The sequence below is a fragment of the Giraffa tippelskirchi genome, chromosome 11, assembly GCF_054371585.1.
Source record: "Giraffa tippelskirchi isolate mGirTip1 chromosome 11, T2T-mGirTip1v1.2.pri, whole genome shotgun sequence".
Lineage (NCBI taxonomy): Eukaryota > Metazoa > Chordata > Mammalia > Artiodactyla > Giraffidae > Giraffa > Giraffa tippelskirchi.
This window is the reverse complement of record NC_137285.1, coordinates 21582161-21606302: the sequence shown is the minus strand read 5'-3', so window position 1 is coordinate 21606302 and position 24142 is coordinate 21582161. Positions and strand designations below refer to the sequence as shown.

At 44.6% G+C, this 24142-nt stretch overlaps 1 protein-coding gene and 1 long non-coding RNA gene across 9 annotated transcripts in view; both read right to left on the bottom strand.

Moving 5' to 3' along the window:
• The window catches only part of TMEM132B (transmembrane protein 132B), a 354195-nt gene that overhangs the window by 328090 nt on the left and 1963 nt on the right, over positions 1–24142 (bottom strand). Inside the window, exons 2-3 of one of the 8 annotated variants that reach the window (XM_081540520.1) lie at positions 9352–9441; positions 8091–8253 (exon numbers count right to left, since the gene is read on the bottom strand). The exons of 6 other annotated variants lie outside the window; for them this stretch is intronic. In XM_081540520.1, the coding sequence (XP_081396646.1) occupies positions 8091–8118 (28 nt within the window). In that variant the 5' untranslated portion in view covers positions 8119–8253; positions 9352–9441. The remainder of the gene's footprint in view (positions 1–8090; positions 8254–9351; positions 9442–24142) is intronic. One more of the 8 variants, XM_081540523.1, reaches the window with a different exon arrangement.
• Positions 292–7703, bottom strand: LOC145526009 (uncharacterized). The gene is made up of 2 exons (XR_014068587.1): positions 6774–7703; positions 292–2330 (listed from the first exon to the last, which is right to left on the bottom strand). It is a non-coding gene; the product is annotated as an uncharacterized LOC145526009 (long non-coding RNA).

Below are 24142 nucleotides of genomic sequence, written 5' to 3'. Positions count from 1 at the left end.
AAGATCCTGTAAGCCATGAGGTGTAGCCAAAAAAAAAAACAAACTGTGTACACTATGCCTTCCTTCATATAGATAAAAAAGCATACCGAACACACACACAGACTGCACGTGCACGTAAGATTTTTCTGGAATGACACATAGATGGTATCTCTAAAGATTAAATTTGGGGGGAGAGGAACACAAAAGAAGTTTCATTTTATAACTTTATACACTATGTACTATTTGAACTGTTTTAACCTGTATATGCGTATTTTTAAGTATTAACAGGGATTGGTATGAGAGTTATAAAGCTTTTGTCTTTTTACTTTTTTTTGAGAAAAAATGTATATGCAATTGCTTTCAAATTCTGTTCTCTGGAATTCTAGAATTTAAAAAATACTTTTGGGCAAAGAGTGTGCCGAGCTCCTAACTTGGCTCGAGTCAGAACCGCTGTGTCTTACAGCCTACGTTCCTGCACAATACTTTTTGCAAGGATAAAGGAGTTCCACCACTAAAAAATACATTTCAAAAACCATGGGAGACAAGGGCAATATAAATGTGCAAGGTTACTTATATTGTTTTTATTGAGAAAAATACACCCAAGTTTTCCTGCTTAGATTTAAAGTAAGGCTCTGTTTATTCCATCCTCAGGGAAAGGATGTGGTATAAAACTTCACACTTCTGAGCTCACTGAGTAATTCATGCAGTTGAACTGTGCCCCACCCAAAATTCCTGTCCACCTGGAACCTAAGAATGTGACCTTATTTGGATATACGGTCTTGGCAGATGTAATTAGGTAAGATGCAGATTTTACCTAATCTGGATTAGAGTGGGTCCTGAATCCAATGAGTGGTGTCTTTATAAGATGAAGACGGACAACCCTGGTGGCTAAGACTCCATGATCCCAATGTAGGGGGCCCAGCTTCAATCCCTGGTCATGGAGCTAGATTCCACATGATGCAACTAAGAGTTCACATGCCATAACAAACAACTAAGATCCAATGCAGCCAAACAAATAAAAGCCAAACATTTTAAGAAATAGAAGACAGAGACACACACAGGGAGAAGGTCAGGTGACAACAGAGATAGAAATTGGCATGATGCGTCTATAAGCGAAAGAATGCCAGCAACCACCAGACGCTGGAAGAGACCAGGGAGGACTCTTCTTTAGAGCCTTTGGAGGCAGTGTGGCCCAACCTAGGAAGCAAACATAATTCACAAGAGAGAGAGAGAGAGAGGTAAAGCAGCAGTGTGGACAGGCCACAAACCAACAACCAAACCAAAAGAGGCTCCACCTCTGTATTCTATATTAAGTAGTTCTCAAGATTTAGCATACTCTGATTCACCAGGAGGGCTTGTTAAAACAGATTCCTGGACTTCCCTGGTGGTCCAATGGTTAAGAATCCACCTTGGGTGGTGAGAGGGAGAGGACATATGTATACATATAGCTGATTCACATTTGTTGTACAGAAGAAACTAATATAACACTGTAAAGCAATTATCCTCCAATTAAAAATAAATGAAATAAAATACATCAGTATAAAAATTTTTTTAAAAAAAGAATCCACCTTCTAATGCAGGGAACTCAGGGTCCATCCCTAGTCACAGAACTAAGATCCCACATGCCACGTGCAGCAGTTAGAGAAGACTGCACACCACAATGAAGACCCAGTGCAGTCAAAATAATTTTTTAAAGTTGGGGGGCAGAAGCCCACAGATTTGTGGGCCCTACCTGCAGAGCTTCTGGCTGCCTGGGTCCAGAGCAGAAGCCCATGAATCTGCATGTCTAGTGGGTTTCCAGGTGCTGCAGTTGCCAGCCCAGGGACCACACTTTAAGAAGCACTGAGCTACCGATTCAAACAGATGAGAACTTGCCCCAACCCCTCCCTGAAGCTGCAGGTTGAAAAGCACCACATCCTTCTCCTTTACATGTTGGCCTCACGTGTAAGATTTTTTTAAAAAAAACAAAAGGTTCTACAACTAGCAATTAAAAAAAGAAACTACAGGAAATCTGCAGTGTCTCCTCTCCTCCCAAAATACCTTAGACTGTGCAGGAGACATCTGTTGTTTTTGCCTGCCTGCGCTCCAGTCCCCTTCCTCTGTTCATCCCTCCCAGCTTTCTTTCAGGAGCCCTCCTCCCCCACTTCAAGCCCATGGGGTTCAGGGAGACTGATACAAGCCAGCGTGTGACCCAGGCCAAATGGCATTCTCTATCCTCCTGATAGCTCAGTTGGTAAAGCAATGCAGGAGACCCCAGTTCAATTCTTGGGTCAGGAAGATCCTCTGGAGAAGGGATAGGCTACCCACTCCGGTATTCTTCACCTTCCCTGGTGGCTCAGCTAGTAAAGAATCTGCCTGCAATGCAGGAGACCTGGGTTCGATCCCTGGGTTGGGAAGATCCTCTGGAGAAGGGAACGGCTACCCACTCCAGTATTCTGGCCTAGAGAATTCCATGGACTGTATATCCATGGGGTCGCAAAGAGTTGGACTGAGCAGCTTCCACTTTCACTTTTTCATCTTCCTAAGCAGAATGATTGGTTCCAGGATGGGCCCTAGCTGGGCCCCTTTGATGAAATTCTAGGAGAAATAATAAAACTATTGTGGAAGACTGGTTCTCTTTCCACTGGGATTGCAGAACTGGGAGGATGGGAGCATACAAATCTGAAAGCATCAGCAACTATCCTGACACCTCATGAGGAAAATCTGCCCAGGAACATAGTCAACAAAGAAAAAAAAAAGCCAGAAGCAGGAAAAAAAAGTTCCCAGTGACACTATTTGAACCCCTGGATACAGCTATACCTGAAGCTGTAGAAACTCTGTGTTTTGATTATTTTCATTGCAGAGCCAATAAATTATTTTAACAGATGGAAAGATAGATAAACAGATTATTTATTTAGACAGTTTGAGTTGAGTTTCTCTTCATAGCAACCCCAAGATTCCTAACAGAGATGTCAATACAGTCTTCTAGGATGTGGGGACTTGAGGACCTGAGAAGGAATGAACCAAGTGACATCAGTGACCCTTTTTGACGGGGATTCAGTGCATTTGCATCGCAGGGACAAATATGTTAAGTCCTGATTCAGTAAAGAGCTGAGAGTTCACAAACAAATCCTGGATCAAGTGATGAAATGTTAAAGAATCCCCCTGAAAGACTACTTGAAAACGGTGACCTTAACTCATCACGATGCATTTGGCTGAAATAACAGAAAACCCAACTAAAAGCGGCTTAAGCCATAAGGACGTGTTATTTACTTAAGCAGAGAAATTCAGAGGTAGGTGGCTGCAGGACTGCTTCAGAGGCTCGGTGGCGTCATTAGGGACCCAGGCATGCTTCCAGTTTTTTGCTCTGCCTTGCTCAGCATGCTGGCCAGCTCTCCCCTCTCCACCGCCACCGCACCGTGGCTACAAAGCTAGTCATCACGTCCTCACGGGACTGCATCCCGAGCAGAAAGGAGGTGGGCAGCAAAGTAGGACTTCCCCCCACCCCACCCCGCAGACTCCTGTCTCCTAGTGAGAGCATTTTTCAAACAGCCTTCTGCACACCTGCTCACCTATCTCATTGGCTACAACCTAGTCACATGGCCAGCTTTACACCAATCGCTGCAAAGAAGGAGCTGATTGACACACAGCTAAGACCAATCAGGATTCACAAAGGCCCATCATCTCTAGAATGAATATTATTCTAGCAGCAAAGCAGAAGCGACAGGGCTGTTCAGTGGGCCCGCAGGGTTGTCTACTGTAAAAGAATATTCTAGCAATCCCCTGTGCACCATCAGCCCCTCCAAAGCACACGTGTGGTTTACAACCACAGAAGAGAGCCTTCCAAGCCTGAAAAAGTTCAGCTCTGACCACTTGCCCTGTTGCAAAAGCATCTGAGTTGCCTGCTCTCTATGGTTTCCAGGGAATCGTGGTGGACACAGCAGCATTTTCAGAAATGCTGAGATCCAGAGAGCATCAAGACCCAAACTGTTTGACTTTTCCCCAAAATCTTTTCAGGGTCAGCAGCCAAGAGAGTTGTTGCTGCCTTCCCAGTCCAAAGGTGCAAACCTCCATAGTTCTCCATTAATCAAGATCCAGACGGCCAAATCCCTCCTCACACGCCATCTGCAGTTGTTCACACGCATGTGTTCGGGTCCTGGGAGCCTCCGAGGTGCTAATGAAAGCAGCTGGCCAGGGAATGAGAGGCCATGCAAGTTCCAGCCGATCCAACCTCAGTGAAGCTTCAGGGTCTGTGCTGTAAGGCTCAGAAACCAAGGGCAAGGGGAGGTGGGCTTCAGCCTGTGGCTCCAGAGGATGATGGGCCTGATCCCAGCAACTCTGGGGAACCCCTGAAGCAGATCTGAGATAAGAATTAGAATGCAGATAGGGGTGACCCCAGGAAACATCAGGCAGAGAGTCAGAAGTGAAACAGAGATGGGAAGAGGTCAATAAAGAGAGTTATCAAGCTAGAACACTCTCCTTACAGCACGAACACTGTGACCAATTGACTCCATCCTGCCAGGCAGCTATACGAGACAGAACAGGAAAAACTCAGCATTATCCTATAGCAAGGAATTGAACTTCTGAAACTCATTACTTCCTGGCACATCTGATCAGCCTGGCACACAAGCAGAGTGGTTCTGATGGCCAGAGGAAACCCACGTGTGTCAGTGGTGGGATGCTGAACCAGCATGGTAGTGGCAAGGGGTAAGGCCAGGGACCACGGTTTCTTCTTGGCTTGCCAAATTTGCCTTGGTCTCTGAGCTGCTGATTCTGCATGATCCTGAGAGAGAGGCTGCCCTGGGATCAAGAGGAAGCCGTCCCAGGTGGATCCCTACAGTCCTCAACTCCGCCCCTCCTGGCCTGGAAGGAGTCTGGCCGTGTGGCATGGCTGGCCCCTCCTCCCTATCCCAGTGCTCCAGACCCATCAAAAGAGCCCCACAGACCAAAGTGATTCACTTCTCAGACTCTAGAGCCAGACCACCTGGATCTGAACCCCAGCTCTGCCAAGCTGGTGGTCTTGAGTGAATTACTCCATCTACCTGTGCCTCAATTTCTTCATCTGTAAAATGGGGATAATAGTACCTTCCCTGTGGTTTTTTTTCTAATATTTACTTTTGGCCGTGTGGAGTCTTAGTTGTGGTATGCCAGGTCTTTTCATTGTGGCATGCCAGCTCTTCATTATGGTGCACAGGCTTCTTCTAGTTGTGGCATGAGGGTTCAGTAGCCGTGGCACGCAAATTTAGTTACCTCGAGGCATGTGGGATCTTAGTTTCCTGACTAGGTATTGAACCTGTGTTCCCTGAATTGGAAGGCGGATTCTTAACCACTGGACCACCAGGGAAGTTCCCCCATGGGGTTTTTATGAGAATTATATGAGTTAATACATGTAAAGCACTTACAGATCTGATACAAAATCAGCCCTCAACAAATGTAACGCATATTATTAAGTTGCAAGGAACCTGGGTCTCTCCCATATCTTTCTCATCACTGCTCCATGCAAATTCTAACAGACAATAGAATTTTCAATACCATTTCTACCTGACACTGGCGCGGCACTTAACAGTTTATGACACACGTGATTATCCATTATTATAACTACCAGTCCCCAAGAGCTTACAAAGTACTGGGTTCAGTCACTAACTAAATATGCTTTCGCTCTAATGCTAGAGAACCTTCCCTCTAAATTGAGGGCTCCATGAGAGCTGGGACCTTGTAACAATTTTCCATCACCTTCTATGGTGGGCTTCATTTATCCTGGCTAAATGAATCAGTGGAGGAATGACCAATCCAGTAAATCCGGCTAGGTAAATCCTATTCCCACTTTACAGATGAGAAAACTGAGACTTCCCTCAGAAAACTGAGGGAAGGACAGACCTGATTCCAAGGCTAGGCATTCTCTACCATTACCTTTTTATTAAAGCCTCCCCCATCAAACACTCTACTAGTTAGGGAGCACATTTATTAGCTATGCAATCATAGGCAATTTGCTGATCTTCTGTGCCTCAGTTTTCTCATCTGCAAAATGGGAGACACTAATACCTTTCTCAGAAGGTGGTTGTGAGGATTAAATATATCAATGTATGTAAAGAGCTTAAAAGAGTGCCTGGCACATAGCAAGTACTCAAGAAATGTCACTTAATATTATTATTAATCCCATTAAAGTCAAAGAGGTTAAGTACCTGATGCATGGTAGAGCTGACTCTGGAAGCCAGGGTGCTAACTCCTAGGCTTGGGCCCCTTAATTTGGTCTGACACATTTCTGTGGGATAGGCAACTCTGACACCCATACCTGGGAGCAAGCTACTAAATGGAATGGGGAATTGTTCCTGCTGCATTAAAAAGAAAACCAAACAGGTATACTTGAACTTGCATACAAAGATGTACACAGGAGATGCCTGCTACATTTTTTTCAAAGAAGGTGAAGACTGGAAAGAGCCCCAATATCCACCACATGGTAAAATGGGATTTTTGGACTGAAAGCAAGCTAAGAGCAGAAACTTTATCATTAAAAAAAGCACAACAGAATTACCATAGACTTACCCGTATCATAATTAACAGGATTAGCATAGAACATAATTAACATCAAATTACCATGTTCAAAAGACATTTAGAACAATCAAATGTTCAAAGTGTTAGTCACTCAGTTGTGTCTGACTCTTTGCAACCCCATGGACTGTAGTCCACCAGGCTCCTCAGTCCATGGAATTCTCCACACAAGAATACTGGAGTAGGTTGCCATTCCCTTCTCCAGGGAAATCTTCCCAACCCAGGGATTGAACCCAGGTCTCCTGCATTGCAAGCAGATTCTTTACCATCTGAGCCACCAGGGAAGCTCCCAGCAATTCCACTCCTAGATATACACCCAAAAGAAATGAAAATAGATGTTCAAACAAAACCTTGTACACGAGTCTCCAAAGCAGCATTAATTACAGCAGCCCAAAAGTGGAAACAACCCCAATGTCCATCAACGGAGGAATGACAAACATAATGTAGTAAATCCATACAATGGATTATTACTCACTCATAAAAAGAAAGGAAGTACTGATACAAGCTGTCCAACAGGGATAAACCCTAAAGACATTATGCTGAATGAAAGAAGCTGGACACAAAAGACCACACATTATATCATTTCAACTGTATGAAATCTCCAGAAAACACAAATTCATAAAGACAGAAAGCAGATTAGTGGTTGCCAGGGGCTGGAGGGAAGGAGAAATGGGCAAGGACTATTAACAGATATGGTTTTATTTTCAGGTGATGAAAATGTTCTGGAACTAGATAGGAGTGATGGTTTTAACAACATTGTAAATATACTAAATGCAACTGTATTATAGACTTTCATTTTTTTTGACAACGCAGCTTGCAGGATCTTAGTTCCCTGACCAGGGATGGTACCTGTACTCTTAGTAATAGAAGTTTAGAGTCTTAACCACTGGACTGCCAGGGAATTCCCTAATTGTACACTTTAAAATGGTTTAAATGTTGAATTTTATATTGTGTGAAGTTTACTATCAAAAAAAAAGTATGACTAGCACTTTAGAAAAAAATGAAATAAAACTTGTGCAAATAAGACTGCTTTTTATGTTTTACAAAATGTAAATTACAAATGCAACCACTGGCCAATCCTTAGACTAAGGCATGAGTAAAACAGTTGAGAGTAATCATCTGATTCATCCAACAAAATCATTAAAGAGCAGTATGCAATGTCCTTCTCTTCTCATTTGACTTTCGTTAACATGACCATAAAGATGCGTGTTTTTGCAAAAATATTTCAGGACATCATCAATTTCCCCAAGGTCATCTCTTATTGCTTTGGTACTCAAATCATTCTATTTTGAAGCATCTGTTAAATTAGCAGTTCGGTCGATTTCCTCTTCTTCACATTCTCCAACCCTCACGGCTCCAATCCTGCAAGTTCCTCGTTGGCCTATGATTCTGCTGTGGGTCCGGCAATTCGCCAACATCACTTTCATTGACTTCCTGAAATCCTACATTTCTTGCAAGACTTGCGATTTCACTTTATGACCTGCACTGTATTTACAGTTCATTATAATTTATTGAATCTACAGTTCCTGCCCAATCCTTCAACAAAGATATTGATTAGTGGGATGGGTGGGAATAAACATTACCTTTTTTTTTGGCCACACCACGTGGCATACGGGATCTTAGTTCCCCAACCAGGGATCAAACCTGTGCCCTCTGCATTGGAAGAACACAGTCTTAACCACTGGACCATCAAGGAAGTCTCTCAGTGTTTTAATCTTATTACACTGATGCGTTTCTGTACACCACCTTGAATCAATGAAGGAGGAAAGTAGTGATAAATAAGCGACAACAAAACATGCAGCTCAAGACTTAGAAAACAAACTTATGGGTGCTGGGGTGAAGAGGGGGAAGATGGGGGAAGGGATGGTTGGAGAGTTTGCGATCAATATGTATACACTGCTGTGTTTAGAATGATAACCAACAGAGTCCTACTGTATAGCACAGGGAACTTTGCTCAATGTTACGTGGCACCCAGAATAGGAGAGGAGTTTGGGGGAGGATAGATACATGTATATGCATGGCTGAAGCCCTTTGCTGTCCGCCTGAAACTATCACAACATTGTTAACTGGCTGTACTACAATATAAAATAAAAAGTTAAAAAAAAAGAAAACCATGAGGCTCACCCTATGAAGTCAAGGGGGGCAGAGAACATACTGCTCTCTGAATCACAAAACACCCATTGCTCCTTTTACCCCATCCCAATAAAGGCTGAGTGGGTTTGCTTCCTCCCCCTCTTCTGAAATAACATGTGCCTAGTTACAGAAAAATAGTGTGAGGCCTAGGAGGCAATCCAATTTTTCCTTATGCAGATGTTCAGAGGTAACTGTCAAGACAGTTGCTGTCACCTCCAAAGACAGACTGCCTGGCCGCACAAGTATGAGCTGCAGTCCTTGGCAGGGAGACCACTCCACGAGGGGGCGCCATTGCGTCGAGCTCACTGGCTTGGCCCAGGCACCAAGTAGTCAGGAAAACTACTCTTTCCTGTCTCCTCTTTCACCACAAGTTATCCAAATTCTACCAGACTGTCAACTCAAGTCACACCTCCTCCAGGAAGCCTTCCCAGAATAGCCCCTGAGTCTCCCTTCTCTAAATTTCTACTGTTCCTGCAAGGCGTTAATTACACTCTGTTTAATCACTTTATTTCAGGCAGGCCAGTTATCTCCAAGGCATTTTTAAGACCTTTCCAGGCTTCTTCCTTTTCAGGGCTTCCACTGGACTAAACGTATTGAAATGCTCCTGCAACCCGATTATATAAAATTATTTTATGAGTCAAGGCAAACTGATATTGACTGATCAGTCAACTTTATGTTTTTTGGCTATCTGAACACTATTTTTTGTATTACCATTTTCTTTCTGTATTTTGGAATCAATGACTTTTTCAGGGCTCAAACTTTTCTGTTTCTTCTTCTGTTTCCAAACAATTATTTCTAGCTCTGTGTGAAGAATAACAAAATGTTAGAAACAACTTAATGTCCACTGATTCATTAAAATTAATGTGGGAAGATTACAAAATGTATGTATAACAAGCTTAAGATTTAAATACATACTTGATTGTTGTAACTGCTTTGTATATTTTTTTCCAGCTTTATTGAGGTTTAATCCCAGATATATTCATGAGCCCAAGGCACTGTGCCTATGGAATCCAATGAACATTCACCTCTCCAAATAGACATTAAACTTCTTAAAGAGAAGGAGCATGTCTTATTCTCACTAAATCCTCATGTGTCAAGTACATGACAAAATGATCATTAAACATGCCTCCAATTAGTATTCAATGAGCACCTACTATGTGCCAGGCACTGTTCTAGGTCCTGGGGGTACATTAATGAACTAGACAAAGGAGGTCACTGCTTTCATGAAGCTGACATTCTAATGCAAAACACAGATAAACTGATAATTATATTCTATGTCAAATGACTATAAATGCTGAGGGAAAACAAAGCAAGAAAAAAGAACAAGAGGGTTGGGTGATATTGGAGTCAGGATGGTCAAAAAATGCGCCTTTGATATGATGACATATGACTGGAATTATGTTGAACTGAGCAAGTTGTCCATGCAAATGTCAGGGAAGATCATCCAGATGGATGGAACAGTGCATGCAAAGGCCCTGGGGTAGGAGTATGCTTGGCTTCTCAGGATCTGTCATGAGGCCAGTGGCTGGTGAAGAACAAGGAAGGGTGCGGAGACTTGTGGGTCCTGCTCAGAACTTTGGATTTTTACACTGAGTGAGCTGGGAGCCACAGGGGGACTTGGAGCAGAGGAGGGACACAAACTGATTGAACATCTTAAAAGGCTCACTCTGGTTACAATCTGAAAAACAGACACAGACAGACAAGAAAAAAAGCAGGGAGACCCATTAGGAGGCTATGCGGCCTCCAGGACCTGCTGATTGCCTGCTCAACCAAGAAAACATCAAAGCCAGGAGCCTGGTGGTGCCCCCACCTACTGCCAGAAAACACGAGCCCAGTCAGCATCGTCATCCCAGACCTCTTGGAGATGCCGAGAGAGAAGGGCCTGCATCACCATCTTGGCTTCCTCTGAGACTGGCAGGACGCCCAGATCAAATCAATACTGAATACACAGAGATTTAATCTGCACTTGTTTAAGGACTGGCTGGGCCTCCATGAAATGGCATCATCTTGTAGGCTTGTTAAAGGTTTGCAGCCGAACAAGATCCCCTAGCCTTCCTTACAGATCTCCAGGCAGCAAGGCTAGGTGGCCCCAGGATTCTTCACACAGACTCAGGTTAGGGTAAGAACGGCCTCAGTTCTGAAAAATGGTGATTGGAGAAAGGAAGGAGTCCCTTCCCCAAATGCTGATGCAAAATAACCTCCGTTTATCAAGATGTATTGCTAAGCATGGCACAGAGCAATGCAAAAGGATGCTATTTTTCCTATGAGAAAAGTAGAAAAAAATAAAAATGTATATTAGTAATTGCTTGGATGCACACAAAGAACTCCAAAAGGATACACAAAAAAGCACCTCTATGTAATATGACAGAAAGCAAAGACTATAATGTGTTGTCAGCATCATCCAGAATATTGGTCCAAACTCTGGTAACGCATTCCTCCGTCTCTGTCACAAGTCCCTAAGATGCTGCTGGAAACCTCACTAAACAGCCTATGTATTTTTTTTAAGTCCAAATTATCACAACATTCCAGATATTGATCTCTTGAACAATGGTGGAATAATCTAGAGGGTCAGGACCTCTCCCCTTCCAGATGGCTCTAATGTTTTTTTAATTGAGGTGAAATTCACATAAGATGGAATTAATCATTTTAAAGTGAACAATTCAGTGGCATTTAGTACATTCACCATGTTGTATAATCACCATCTCTAATTCCAGGACATGCTCGTCACCCCAAAGTAAACTGGTACCCACTGAACAGTCACTCCCCATTCCTTCCTCCCCTGAGCACCCTGCAATCACCAATCTGCTTTCTCTCTCTAAAGATTTGCCTGTTCTGAATACTTCATATAAATGGAACCATATAGTATATGGTCTTTTGTGTCTGAGTTCTTAAAACTCAGCATTTTCAAGGTTCATCCACAGTATAACAAGGATCAGTACTTTATTAAAAAGCTGAATAATATTATTGCATAGTAGGGAAGTGCCATGTTTTCTTTGTCCACCCATCTGTTGATGGACACTTGGATTTTGTCCACCTTTGGCCATTGTAAATAGTGCTGCTGTGAACATTTACGAACAGTATTTTGTTTGAGCATCTGGTTTCAATTTCGGGGAGTATAACCTACAAGTGGCATTGCTGGGTGATTTTCTTTTAAAAAAAAAAAAAGCCTCAACAAGAATTAGATGCTTCCCTTTTCTGCTACCCAACCTAACCATCTCATAGATTAGGGAACATATGGGGCCATCAAGCTTCATTAAGGGGTCCTAGGCAGCCCAGCAGGAGGGGCTGATGGGAACAGCTCATGGTGACATGTCTATAGTCACAACCTTGGTCCATGCCCAAATCTAGGTCAAAGCAACAAGGAGGAATCTGGTCAAGGCAAAGGTTTCTTCTCTCCCACCGCAGAATGTCATGGCGTGGGTGTCTGAGATTTTTAGATTTCATTTCTGTACTAAAAAATCTAGAAGCCAGATACAAAATTCCACAGCAAAGAAAAATCACTCTGAAAGCTGTCACAGGGACTAAACGAGAAAATCTATAGGAAGTACTAGACTAGGCCCTTTTTTCTCAGTTTTTGGGGGGAAGGTGGGTTGAGTGGTTGCCTCTTTTATTTTTCTTCTAAAATATTTTTAAATTAAATTAATTAAATAGTAATAAATATATAATGGCACAAAATTGAAAAGATACACGACAAGAATTAAGTCACCTCCCACCCTGTCCCCCAAACAACCCTTTCCCCTCCCAGGAGCTGCCAAACATTTACATATGTACTCTTTTGTACACACACACACACACACACACACACACACACACACACACACACACACACACACACACACACACACACACACACACACACACACACACACACACACACACACACACACACACACACACACACACACACACACACACACACACACGGCAGGCAGTACTCTACACCCCCATTCTCCATCTTGCTTTATCCACTAACAGCACATCTTATCTTTTTTTCATTTTTAAAAAATATTTGTTTATTTGGCTGTGCCAGGTGTTAGTTGTAACACACAGAATCTTCCATCTTCCTTGCAGTATGCAAGATCTTTAGCTGCAGCATACAGGATCCAGTTTCCAACCAGGAATTGAACCCAGGGCCCCCTGAATCAGGAGCACCGAGTCTTAGCCACTGGGCCACGAGGGAAGTCCCTTACAGCACATCTGCTGTGTTCTTTTTTTTATTAATAACAGCTACAAAGTATTTCCTTGCTTGGATATATCATAATTTCTTTAATCAGTTTAGGCTCTTCCCAAATCTCTCCTATGACAAACAATCACTTCCGTCAATATTAGCACAATTTCCACATTTTTGCACACACGGAAATGTATCTGAATGATAAATATCTCAGCGTGGGATGGCTGGGTCAAAGGGAGAAATGGTTTTTAATGCTGATAGATAATGCCTGTCAGCCCATTTTTGAATCAAGGGTGAAGAGAGGAAAAAAGGATCATTTGCAAAACATATCACAGGACAATCGGAGGGGTAAGTGTTGGTACTTCCATTTTCCAGATGGGGAAGCTGAGGTTCAGCAATGTCAGAAGTAACCCGGCTGGGTACCAGACTCCAGCCTCTGTTTATGCACCACCCACAAGCACAGCCAGGCTGCACCTATGTTCCCCGGGGGCTGGGCAGTGGTTGGCTCTCTGCCTTCCAGCCCCTGAACTCCAAGTGCCCCGAATCTGTTGATTTATGGTTCTGCTCTGATACCCATATTAATCACCATAACTTTTAATTGGGCTAATACAAGCATCATATGTTGCTAATTACACAATGCGGATGAAAAACTCTTCCAGATGAACTTAACCGCTCAATCTAATCAGAGTGGCAAGTCGTGTTTTAATTACAAACCAGAGCGTACAGGGAACGCATCTGTGCAGCTTAGCGGCTCAGGGGCCCGACGGCTCCAGCTTGCAAAACACCAGAATCACAGCCAGCGGCCACAGGCATTCTCTACGCAGGGAGGGCCCGAGTGATGGATGAGGCGTGATGCGTCCCGCAAGCTCACGGCCTGTGGCTGACCCAGCCAGGCCCCTTCTGACCAGACATCTGTGCAGCCGTGGGGTGCACCCCTCGCCCCACCCCACCCCCCGCCCTCGTTCCAGCCCAGGAAAGGAATCACTGACTCCTTTTCTCAGGAACTAATCAAAGGCCTGTTATCAGTGACCTTTTCTGAAACATCCTTTAACATCCTGTCAATGTGCCCACACTCACAGACCAGAGAGAATCCGGCCGTGATAATAGAGTAATTTCAAGGGTGAAGCAAGACTGAAAAGATCTTGGCTCTTTTCTCGACAGAGACACAAAGAGAGCCTTCAAGGCTGAGAGTTAGAGAAAGAAGCTTAGGGAGGGGAGGTATTAAAAACTGAGTTTGGGAATTCCTGGCAGTCCAGTGGTTGGGACTCTTCACTTCCAACACAGGGGGCTCAGATTCCATCCCTGGTCAGGGGCACTAAGACTGCAAGTTGCATGACTTGCCCCCCCAAAAAAATTTTTTAATTAAAAAAAAATTTTTTTTTTTAAATCAAAAAACGAAGGCCAAGGAAGCAGGAGCAAGCCAAAGCAAGAGGAGCAGGGGACAGACACCTCCACTCTCTCCTGCCCCACCCTTGGATCTCCAGCCTGGTCTCTCACTGGGCACATCCAACTAGAAGCTGAAGGACAAAGAGAGCCAGATGATGCAGCCATGAGGGCCAGGGAAAGGCAAAGAGGGTGCAGAACAGATCTGAGTGGAGGGAACCAAGAAATGTCCAGAACATTCTTTTTAAGTGCAATAAGGTCTTCTTAACTCTCTCGCTCTTTTTCTTTTTTTGCCACATGGAGCAGCTTGTAGGATCTTAGTTCTCCGAGCAGGGACTGAACCCTCGATCCTCGGCAGTGAAAGTAGGGAGTCCTAACCACTGTACTGCTAGGGAATTTCCTCTTCTTAGCTCTTTTAAGCCAGACTTTCAGAGTGGGCATCTGTGGTTCTGGCCCTTCCCATGGTGGCCATGCCCAAGTTTTCTTTGCAGGACTCCCACCACTTCCACTCTCTGTCCAAATGGTACAGATGAAGTAATTCTATACCCTCCCTGGCTCCAGGAGAAGGCACATGACCCAAGTCGGGCTAGTCAGAGTCACAGCAATTGGCTCAAGGATTGTCACATGACCTAGTCACAGTCAATAAGAATCAGATCTGGAGGTTTCGCTGGAACCATTGGAAAGAGATGGTCATTTTCTCACTGTGGTTGCTAAACTGGTAGGATGATAGCCCTATTTTAGTGTCCATCTTTGAAAAAACCCTGGTTGAGAATGGAGCCACCAGAGAAAAAATTAGTGCTGAGAGACAGAGAGAGAATGAGTCCTGATGACATACATCAGTTGAGGCCCTGGATCAAGCCATACCTAAAGCATGTAGGGACATTCCAGTTACATAAGTTTTTTAAATTATCTTTTAGTTATATCACCTTGAATTGGGTTTCTGTTACTTGCAACCAAGTTAATCCTAACTAACACACCTCTTCCTAAAGCTAACCTTAATGGTTCCTACTGCCACTTCACACTTCCACAGTGTTAACACCCTGAATTATATTGAGATTGTCTACCTGTCTGTCTTCCAAATAGACTGAGAGCTCGTTGGTAGAAGGGGCATTGTCAGCACTGAAATACACTGCCAGGCACAGAGTGGGCATTAATAAATATTTGTCGAATGACTAAATGGATGGATGAATGGGTTGATGAATGCATGAGTTATTCTTTTTCTTTTTTTTTCATAAGTTATTCTAAAGGCAGGTTTGGCAGCAGCCCAGCCTCCGACATTTTCAGAAAATAGATAAAGTAGATTCTAACCTGACATTGTTCACCAAGAACCCGTCTAGGTGCTGGGAAGACAGGGGTGAACAAGGTGGTCCTAGTCTCTATCCCCATGGAGACCACACTCTCATCTAGAGCAAAAGAATTGAGATCATATACAAGTAAACCATCCATCCAGGCAACAAAGGGAGATTCATTCAGATGGTGATAAGTGCTAAGCAGAAAAATCAAACAGGGTGGTTATTTACAAGAGACAGCCAGGGCTGGAGAAGGCACCACTGGACAAGAAACCACAGAGTGACCACTGAGAAGCCATTTGTCTAACAATAAAGGCGTCTTTTGGCAGGCTCACAATTCTAGCTCCCCACCCCCATGCTGGCCTACCCCCACCCACCCTCCAAGGCACGGGTTAAAGGTCATTCCAATGGTTCTCACATGGATTGCCCATTAAAATCATATACAGAGCTATTAAAAAGTAATCCAGGTAGGGACGTCCCTAGCAGTCCAGCGGTTAAGAATCCGGGCTTCCTCTGAGGGGAGTGTGGGTCCGATCCCTGGTTGGAGAACTAAGGTTCCACGTGCAACACAGTGTAGCCAAACAAGAAAAAAAGAGGGGAAAAAAAATGGTTGGAAACACTCTGTCTACCAACAGACGAATGAGCAAACAAAATGTGATCCATCCCCACAATGGAACACGATTCAGCCCTTAAAAAGCAATGAAGCACTGACACAGGCTTCAACACCGGCTGAACCTCAAAAAACAAGACGCTTGGTGAAGAAAGCCAGATATAAAAAGGCCACATAGTGTATGATTCTATTTACATGAAATACCAAAAATAGGTAAATCCACCGAGACAGCAAATAGATGGGTGGTTGCCGGGCGATGGCGGGATGGGGAGTAGGTGCTCAGGGGTAGAGGGCTTCCTTTTGGGGGTGATGAAAACGGTTTGAAACTAGATTGATTCAGTGCTTGCACAACACTGTGGATGTACTAAAAACCACTGAATCGGTTAAACTAGTTTTATGTTAAGTAAATTTCACCTCAATATGAAGAAAAATAGTGGAGCCAGCTACATAGAACCTGTTGCCAGTAAGTTCCCTAAACCTTAATTTTATATTGATATTAATACTTTAGCTCACACACACACACAAATATTAAAGCATTAAACCAGGCTACATCCAAGGAGGTTCGGCGGGTGCCAGGGCCATGTAAGTGGAAGCACTACCCCCCTCCCTGCTGAGATTTCTAAAGGCAGCAGAGTAGTGCAGCTCTGAGTTAGGAAGCAACCTGGCCATCCAGAACAAAACAAAGCCTACCAAAAACATCAGGACCAAAGCAAGAACAGTCAGCTCCTAGAATGGAGCAGGGAGGATTGAATAATCTTCAGGGGAGGTGGAAGCAGTTAGCTCAGGGCTCTTAAAGAGTTATAGAGAAAGATAACCAAAATCACAAATTCTGTTCCCAGTTGAAATAAACAAGTGCATTGCGGGTTCTTTTATGTCTTCATTACAGGCCATCCGTGAATGAAGCTGGGGAGCATCTCACAATGGTGTTTACACCCCACCTTGTCCCTCACCTTGTCCCCGGACTCGGCTTTGTGGGCAGGAGTTCAGCTTGCTCAGATTCCCCGGAGGAAATGGTTAAATGGAGGATTGGAGGTGGCTGACACAGCAGCAAAGAGCGAGGGCATTCCTCACTAACCCCTGCCAACAAGAAGTCAGGAAACCAAGACTTCTGTTCTTTTTGGTGACAGAGGAAGCCAGAATGAGTGCACAGAAGGGATGGGGTGGTTGGGAGGGAGGGGGAAAGCCACATGAGGGCTCCCAAAATGGGCTGAAGTTTTTTAATTTATTTGTTTGGTGCCCTGGTTTCCCACCTGCCCTGCCTTAGACATATCTCTGGTCAGAGGGAGGCGGTCTGCAGGGAGAAGCCCCTGCTCCCTGCTCCTACTGGGGAGGGGAGGCAGTGCTCAAGGTGGTCTGCTGAGTTGGAGGCTGACCCCAGGCAGGGGCAGGGGAGAGGAAGGCAGAGCTGCCTGGGGGACAAATATTTTGGGGCAGGAGGCAGTTAAACACCAGACCCACAAATCCAGCAAGTACACCTGACACCTCCACTTGGACCAAGCATCTCCAATCAACCACTCTCTGGAACCACTGCCACCAGCTGATTTGGTGCAAATCAGTTCTTCCAGGAGCTCAGGCCAGAACCTCGGGGATATCCCTGACCCTCCCCGCTTCCTACTTCCGCTGCCACTCCTGGCCCAAGCCCCTACCCCTGTTGCAGCCTGCCCCGGGGTCTCCCGCCTGACGCCTGACCCTAGCCCAGCCCATATCAGTTTGGCTCCTGCACCACAGTGGAGGTAACTTTTTACAGTGGGAGTTGGTCCAGGTCACTTTGCTGCTTAACTCTCCAATGGGTGCCATTCTATTCAGGGTAAAAGTCAAATGTCCTGCAAGGGCCTGCTAAGCCCTTTGTGATCCCGCCTCATCACTAAACTGGTCTCTGCTCTATGGACCCTCTGGTCACTCCCACCTCCTTAATGTTTCAAGAACATACCCAGCATCAGGGCCTTTGCACTTGCTGCTCTCACAGCAAGAGCAACCTTCCCCCAGTCATGGAGTTGAGACCTCTGCTCAAGTATTATCTTCTCAGCCAGCTCTCCTCTGGCCCTGACTGCCCCCTCAATGGCAACCCCTCCCCTTACCCAGGACTCCCCAACAACTCCCTCCTTTTCCTCCATAGCACCCACTTCCCCCACTAGAATCTCCACACCAGAGCTGAGATTTTTGTCTGCCTTGTTCACTGATACATCTGCAGAGTCTAGAACACTGCTTGACACAGAGAGTAAATACTCAATAAATTATTAGGTGCTGAACTAAAGAATCAGAGACCAAACAAATGAACAGATACAGGTGAGACTCACAGAAAAGCATCTGGAAAGACAAGCAATTGTAAAAGCAGTCCACCTCCAGGGAAGGAAGAGTGCCTCCAGGATTGGGGAACATTTTCATTCTCCACTAAGAGAAAATTTACACATACAACTTGTTATCATTATGTTTTTTAAATAAAATCAATAGTCGTTGCATTGCACAGTGTCAAAGAGAAAATTACTGGAAAAAAGAAGAACCACCACAAAATACAGAACACACTGAGACGGTGAACTCTACCAAGTGTCTCAGCCTGGTGACGGGCAGTGTTTAACAAACAAGGGACAAGTGTCTCTGCTCTCCAGGCATGACCAGCACCGTGGTGGGCAGGAGGAGAGGGCGCCAAGGGAAGAAAGGGGTCCTGGCGCCTGGCCCTATTGTCGGGGACTGGAGCAGAGGAAACTGGAAATCTGGCAGCCCTATGCCCCCAAGAGAGTGCTGTTCCTGTGGCTAGGATACTCACTCCTCTGCCACACCAATGCTTGTTCTCCAGGTCCAGGACAAGGAAACCCAGCTGGCCACTGGGTCACCTATGGGAAGAGTGGGTCCACGAGCCTGGGCCCCGCTTGGAGCTGGCTAGCTGTGCTGGGCTGGCCAGGTTCTGTATGTTTGTTTCCCAGCACAGTGCTCAATTATAGAGACAAGATGTCCCTCATGCTTGTACAGGCTGCACTGGACAGAGGGTCTCATTTTCCCTTTTTTCCTCTCTTTAATCTCAAAGTCTCACACATAGATTGCAAGTGGGGGGATGGGAAAAGGTGTTTTATGCAAATGAAAATGACAGGAAAAAGGGAATTGCAACACTCCTATCAGACAAAATAGCCTTTAAAACAAAGACCATAAAGAAAGAAAAAGAGGGACACTATATAGTGATAAAAGGATCAATACAAGGAGAGGCTATTACCCTCATCAACATATATGCAACCAACATAGGAGTACCCAGATACAGAAAACAAATACTAACAGACACAAAGGGAGAAAATGATGAGAATACAATAATCCCCAAGCCTCTTACCCGTGGTCCCCAATTCCCAGGCAAGGCCACTTGGAGCACAAGCCCTTCTCCTCAATGTGGAAACTCCCTTCCCAAATCAAATCGACTTTCCAAACATAATTTGTCTCAGGTAAATCACTGACCTGCGCCTTGGTGGGCCTCCAAGTGCCAGGAAGCATGTGGAAAGGGACCGCTCCCCCTCAAAGCGCCAATTAATTCCGAAGAGGGTCCTAGGAGGGTTCTTGTGGTGACAGGGTGAGGGGCACGTGAGGATCAGGAGTGATAGCTGGGACAGCCCTGCGCCTCGGACCCCAGACGCAAAGCTGAAAACTGGCTTCAGCAAACCCTGGGAAGGAAAGCAAGTCTAGCACTAGGCTGCAGAATGGAACTTCCTTCCAGCAATGCTTAGAAAGAAGCCCCCTGCCACAGACCCTGCGTAGCTGCCCATTACTCTCAGACAAACTTCATTTGCACTCAGTGGAATATGATTCAAGCCATAAAAAGGAGCAATGCACTGACACCTGCTACAGCATGGATGAACCTTGAAAACATGCCAAGTGAGAGAAGCCAGACACAGCAGATCACACACTGAGGACTGCATCTCTGAAATGTCCAGAACAGGTAACTTCATAGAGACAGAGAGTAGATTGCCAATGCTGGGGGATGGAGGAAGGAGGAGTGGCTGCTTAAAGGGTATGGGGTTTCTGGGAATTCCCTGGAGGTCCAGTGGTTAGGACTCTGCATTTTCACTGCCAAGGATGCAGGTTCATCCCTGGTTGGGAAACAAAGATCCCGCATGCTGCTAAGTACGGCCAAAAAATAAAAATAAAGGGTATGGGGTTTCTGCTGAGGTCATAAAAATGTTTTGGAACTAGATAGAGGTGATGGTCGCCCAACACTGTAAATGGACAAAATGTTGCTAAATTGCACATGTTAAAATAGTTAATTTGTATGTGATCAAAATAAATTATTTTAAAAAAAATCCAAATTCCTCCCCTTAGTCTACCTCAGCCCCATCTGCCTCTCCAACTGTATCTAATGTCATCCCCATTCACTGCTTAACTGGTATGAGTTACACTAGACATCATAGGTGAGCCATCAAGGAGATCTGAGTTCCAATCCTGGCTTTGCACAACCCATGTACCTCAGTTTCCCCAACTATTAAATGAAGAAGTTGGGTTAGTTGATGAGTGGGAGATGCAAATTCAATTCCCTAGAGCCGCACTGTCCAATACTTCAGCCAGTAGCCAAATACTGTTTAAACTTAAGTATGTATGAATTCCAATGAAACAGAATCATAAGTTCAGTTCCTTAGTTGGACACATTTCAAGTATTCCACAGTGACATGTGGCTCGTGGCTACCATATTGGACAGCACAGATAAAGAACGTTCCCATCGCTGTTGAAAATTCTATTAGACAGTGATGGTCTGGAGGGCTCAGACAGGTGACATACAAGAGCCATGCCTTCTGGATGGAATGGAAGCTCCTCGACAGTAGGGGCTACATCACCAGCATCTACAATAGTGCCTGGCACACCAAATGCCCAACTAAATATCTGATAACTGGACTGGCAAATGAATTGGTGAATGTCACTGCAGTCACATGTCACTCTCTGGGAATGTGGACGCAGTGCAGTCAGTACTGCTGCTCTCCAAAAAGAAGCCCAAAATCCAGATTTTAATACTAAAGCTTTCAGCTCTTGAATATTGGCTCAAAAATTATTAAAGCACTAGGCAGGCCAAATAGATAGGTCCCTTGGCTGTCTGTGGCCCTGAGATGCTGGCTTATAACCACTGGATCAGGAGGTAGCAAAGATTCCTTCCATGTGTGCCTCAGGACCTGAAGTTCCAGAACGCTGCATGGAGAAATCAGCAGGTCACAGAAACTCTAAAACCTCCCATTCACTCCCCCAGGGGTTCCTGGAAGAAGCCCAGGAAGAAAGAGCCAATTACATTTTTCCCCTTTTAAATGTGTACTCAGTACAGAAACAATATGCGGGGGCCCCAGGTGAAATTAACATTCCAATTCAAGCCTCTCACACAGAGAAAGGTAGCCACCAGCACCATCCTGGAATGCTAAAGAACTCGCAGTGAATCCCTTAGAAAGGAGTGAAGGAGCAAATTAATGAAGAGGGAGAGGGAGGCAGGTGGAGAAGAATATCTAGGTACCAAAGCCACTGCCAGGATAAGATAGAAGGCTGTGACGGCTGTGACTAGGGGCCCTATGGTGGTGGACCCCTCACCAAGCCTGCTGACCACACACAAGTCCAGACACTATACGGGGCCACGTTTAAATCATAGGCTCCCAAGGCACATCACCAGAAAAGGGCTCAGGACATCTGCTACCTCTGAGAAAGACCAGCAGGACATTATTACAGCAAGAAAAACTAAGAGGAAAGGGGACCAGGTCCACTGCCCCCCAGCTGGGGATTCGGACAGTTCCACCCTCCATCCTATCCCTCACAGCACAAGCTTCCTGGATCCAGGAGCAAGACACTCCTCCCTCCATCACTCCATCACTGGTCAGACTTATCACTGACCAGAGATCTCTGGCCATTCCTCACTGGTCAGAGGTCCTTTCCAGCAGTTCCCAACCTTTTTGGCACTAGAAACTGGTTTTGAGGAAGATTATTTTTCCAAGGACTAAGGTAGGAAATGATTTCAGGATGATTCAAGCATGTTACATTTATTATGTACTTTATTTCTATTATTATTACATCAGCTCCACTTCAGGTCACTAGGCATTAGATCCTGGAGGTTCATGATCCCTAGATAATTCAGTGACTAATCCTTGCTGAGGCCCCTCTACCTGCAGCCATTTTTCTCCAAGGCCCTTGTGATGGCCTTAAAATATGCCTGCAAATTCTTTGACAATCTTCTGATCATAAGAGGGAGTCAGGTTTCCCTTCCCTTGATTATGGGCTGGACTCCAGCGAGTAAAATGCATTTGGATGTGACCCTGAGTGACCTCCAAGGCTGTGTCATTGCAATAGACTGACTTCACTCATGAAAAGCACATTAACATGGATCTGTGGAAAAAGCATGTTTTTTTTTATACACTGGCATCAGATAGGAGATCATACTTTCTTGACATGCAAGAAAATTCTACTAATTCTAGAAAAAAATTAAAAACTCGTATCACTAAAAAAAAAAAAATGTTGTTAACAGCATTTCTCACAATAGCCAAAACATGGAAACAACCTAAAAGTCCATCAACAGATGAATGGATAAAGAAGATCTAGTATACATATACAATGGAATATTACTCAGTCATAAAAAAGAATGAAATGACATTTGCAGCAACATGGATGGACCTAAAGATTATCATACTAAGTGAAGTAAGCCAGAAAGAGAAGACAGATACCATATGATATCACTCGTATGTGGAATCTAAAACATGGCACAAATGAACCAATCTGCAAGGCAGTAACAGACTCACAGACATAGACATCAGACTTGTGGTTGCCAAGGGGTAGAGGGTGAGGGAGAGGGATGAACTGGGACTTTGCAGTTAGCAGATGCAAACTATTACATCTAGAATGGATAAACAACAAGATCTTACTGTATAGCACAGGGAACTATATCCAATCTACTGGAATAAACCATAATGGAAAAGAATATTAAGAATAAAGAATGTACATATTATATGTGTAAAACTGAGTCACTCTGCCACACAGCAGAGATTGGCAAAACATTGTAAATCAACTATACGTCAAATTTTTAATGTTTTTAATTAAAAAAAATAATGACGGTATCAGTAAATGTTTTCACGGTGTCATCATAAAAGTCATCAGTTAAAACCTAAAATGTTAACGGAATTGGCCAAGCGCTACCTCTGATTAGCACTACTGTTTGTGACTTGTTGTTTCTGTTAGGTTAACCCACCCACTGTGAAATTCACAGTCTCACTGTGATTTCTGTGGGCAGATGTGCACTGCCTCTGGAGGGTAGCATCAGAAATGCTTTTGCCTTTGACATCCAGAGTCCCAACCCGAAGGCAGGTGCAGGGAGACTGAGATCATTTCTGAGACACTTTTGACTGGTGAGGGGAGGAGGGCAGACAAGGAAGAGCCTCACATACTGGTAATTACTGACAGATGGCATCTGCTGTGTCTGACAGCATTCTAGGCACTGCAGTAAAGCAAGAAAGGGGGTTAAAAAAAATTCACACAACTCTGCCCTCCATGAGCTCAGACTCAAGGAGAGGTAAGACGTGTGACACTTTCTAGATTTTGTCAAGCACACAGAATGTAAAGGCTTTCCAAGGAGGAGCAGTCATTGCCAGGCAAGGGAATCTGAGAAGAATTTTGCAAGTCTTCATCAAGACTCTTGCAAGTGACAGAAACCCAACTCAAAGTATCTTAAGGAAAAATGTATTGGTTCCTGAACTGGGGAAGTTCTAGATCAAGTTGACAGAAGCAGCTACTTTTGGAGACTCCAAAAGGGTCACAAGAAAACTCTCCCCATCTCCGTCTCTTGGCTTTGTTTTCCCCCATAAGTTACTGAAACGCAAATCCGCGGGCTCAACATACAGTGAGACCAAACAATACCAAAACATGGGAGTTTGGAGCACAGAAAGGTTTATTGCAGGGCCCTGCAAGGAACTGGGTGGCTTATGCCTTAAAACTCTCAAACTTGTTTCCTTGTGTGCAGGTTTCAATCCCTGGTCCAGGAATATCCCACGTGCCACAGAGCAACTAAGCCACAACTACCAAGCCTGTGCTCTAGAGCCCGGGAGCCACAACTACTGAGCC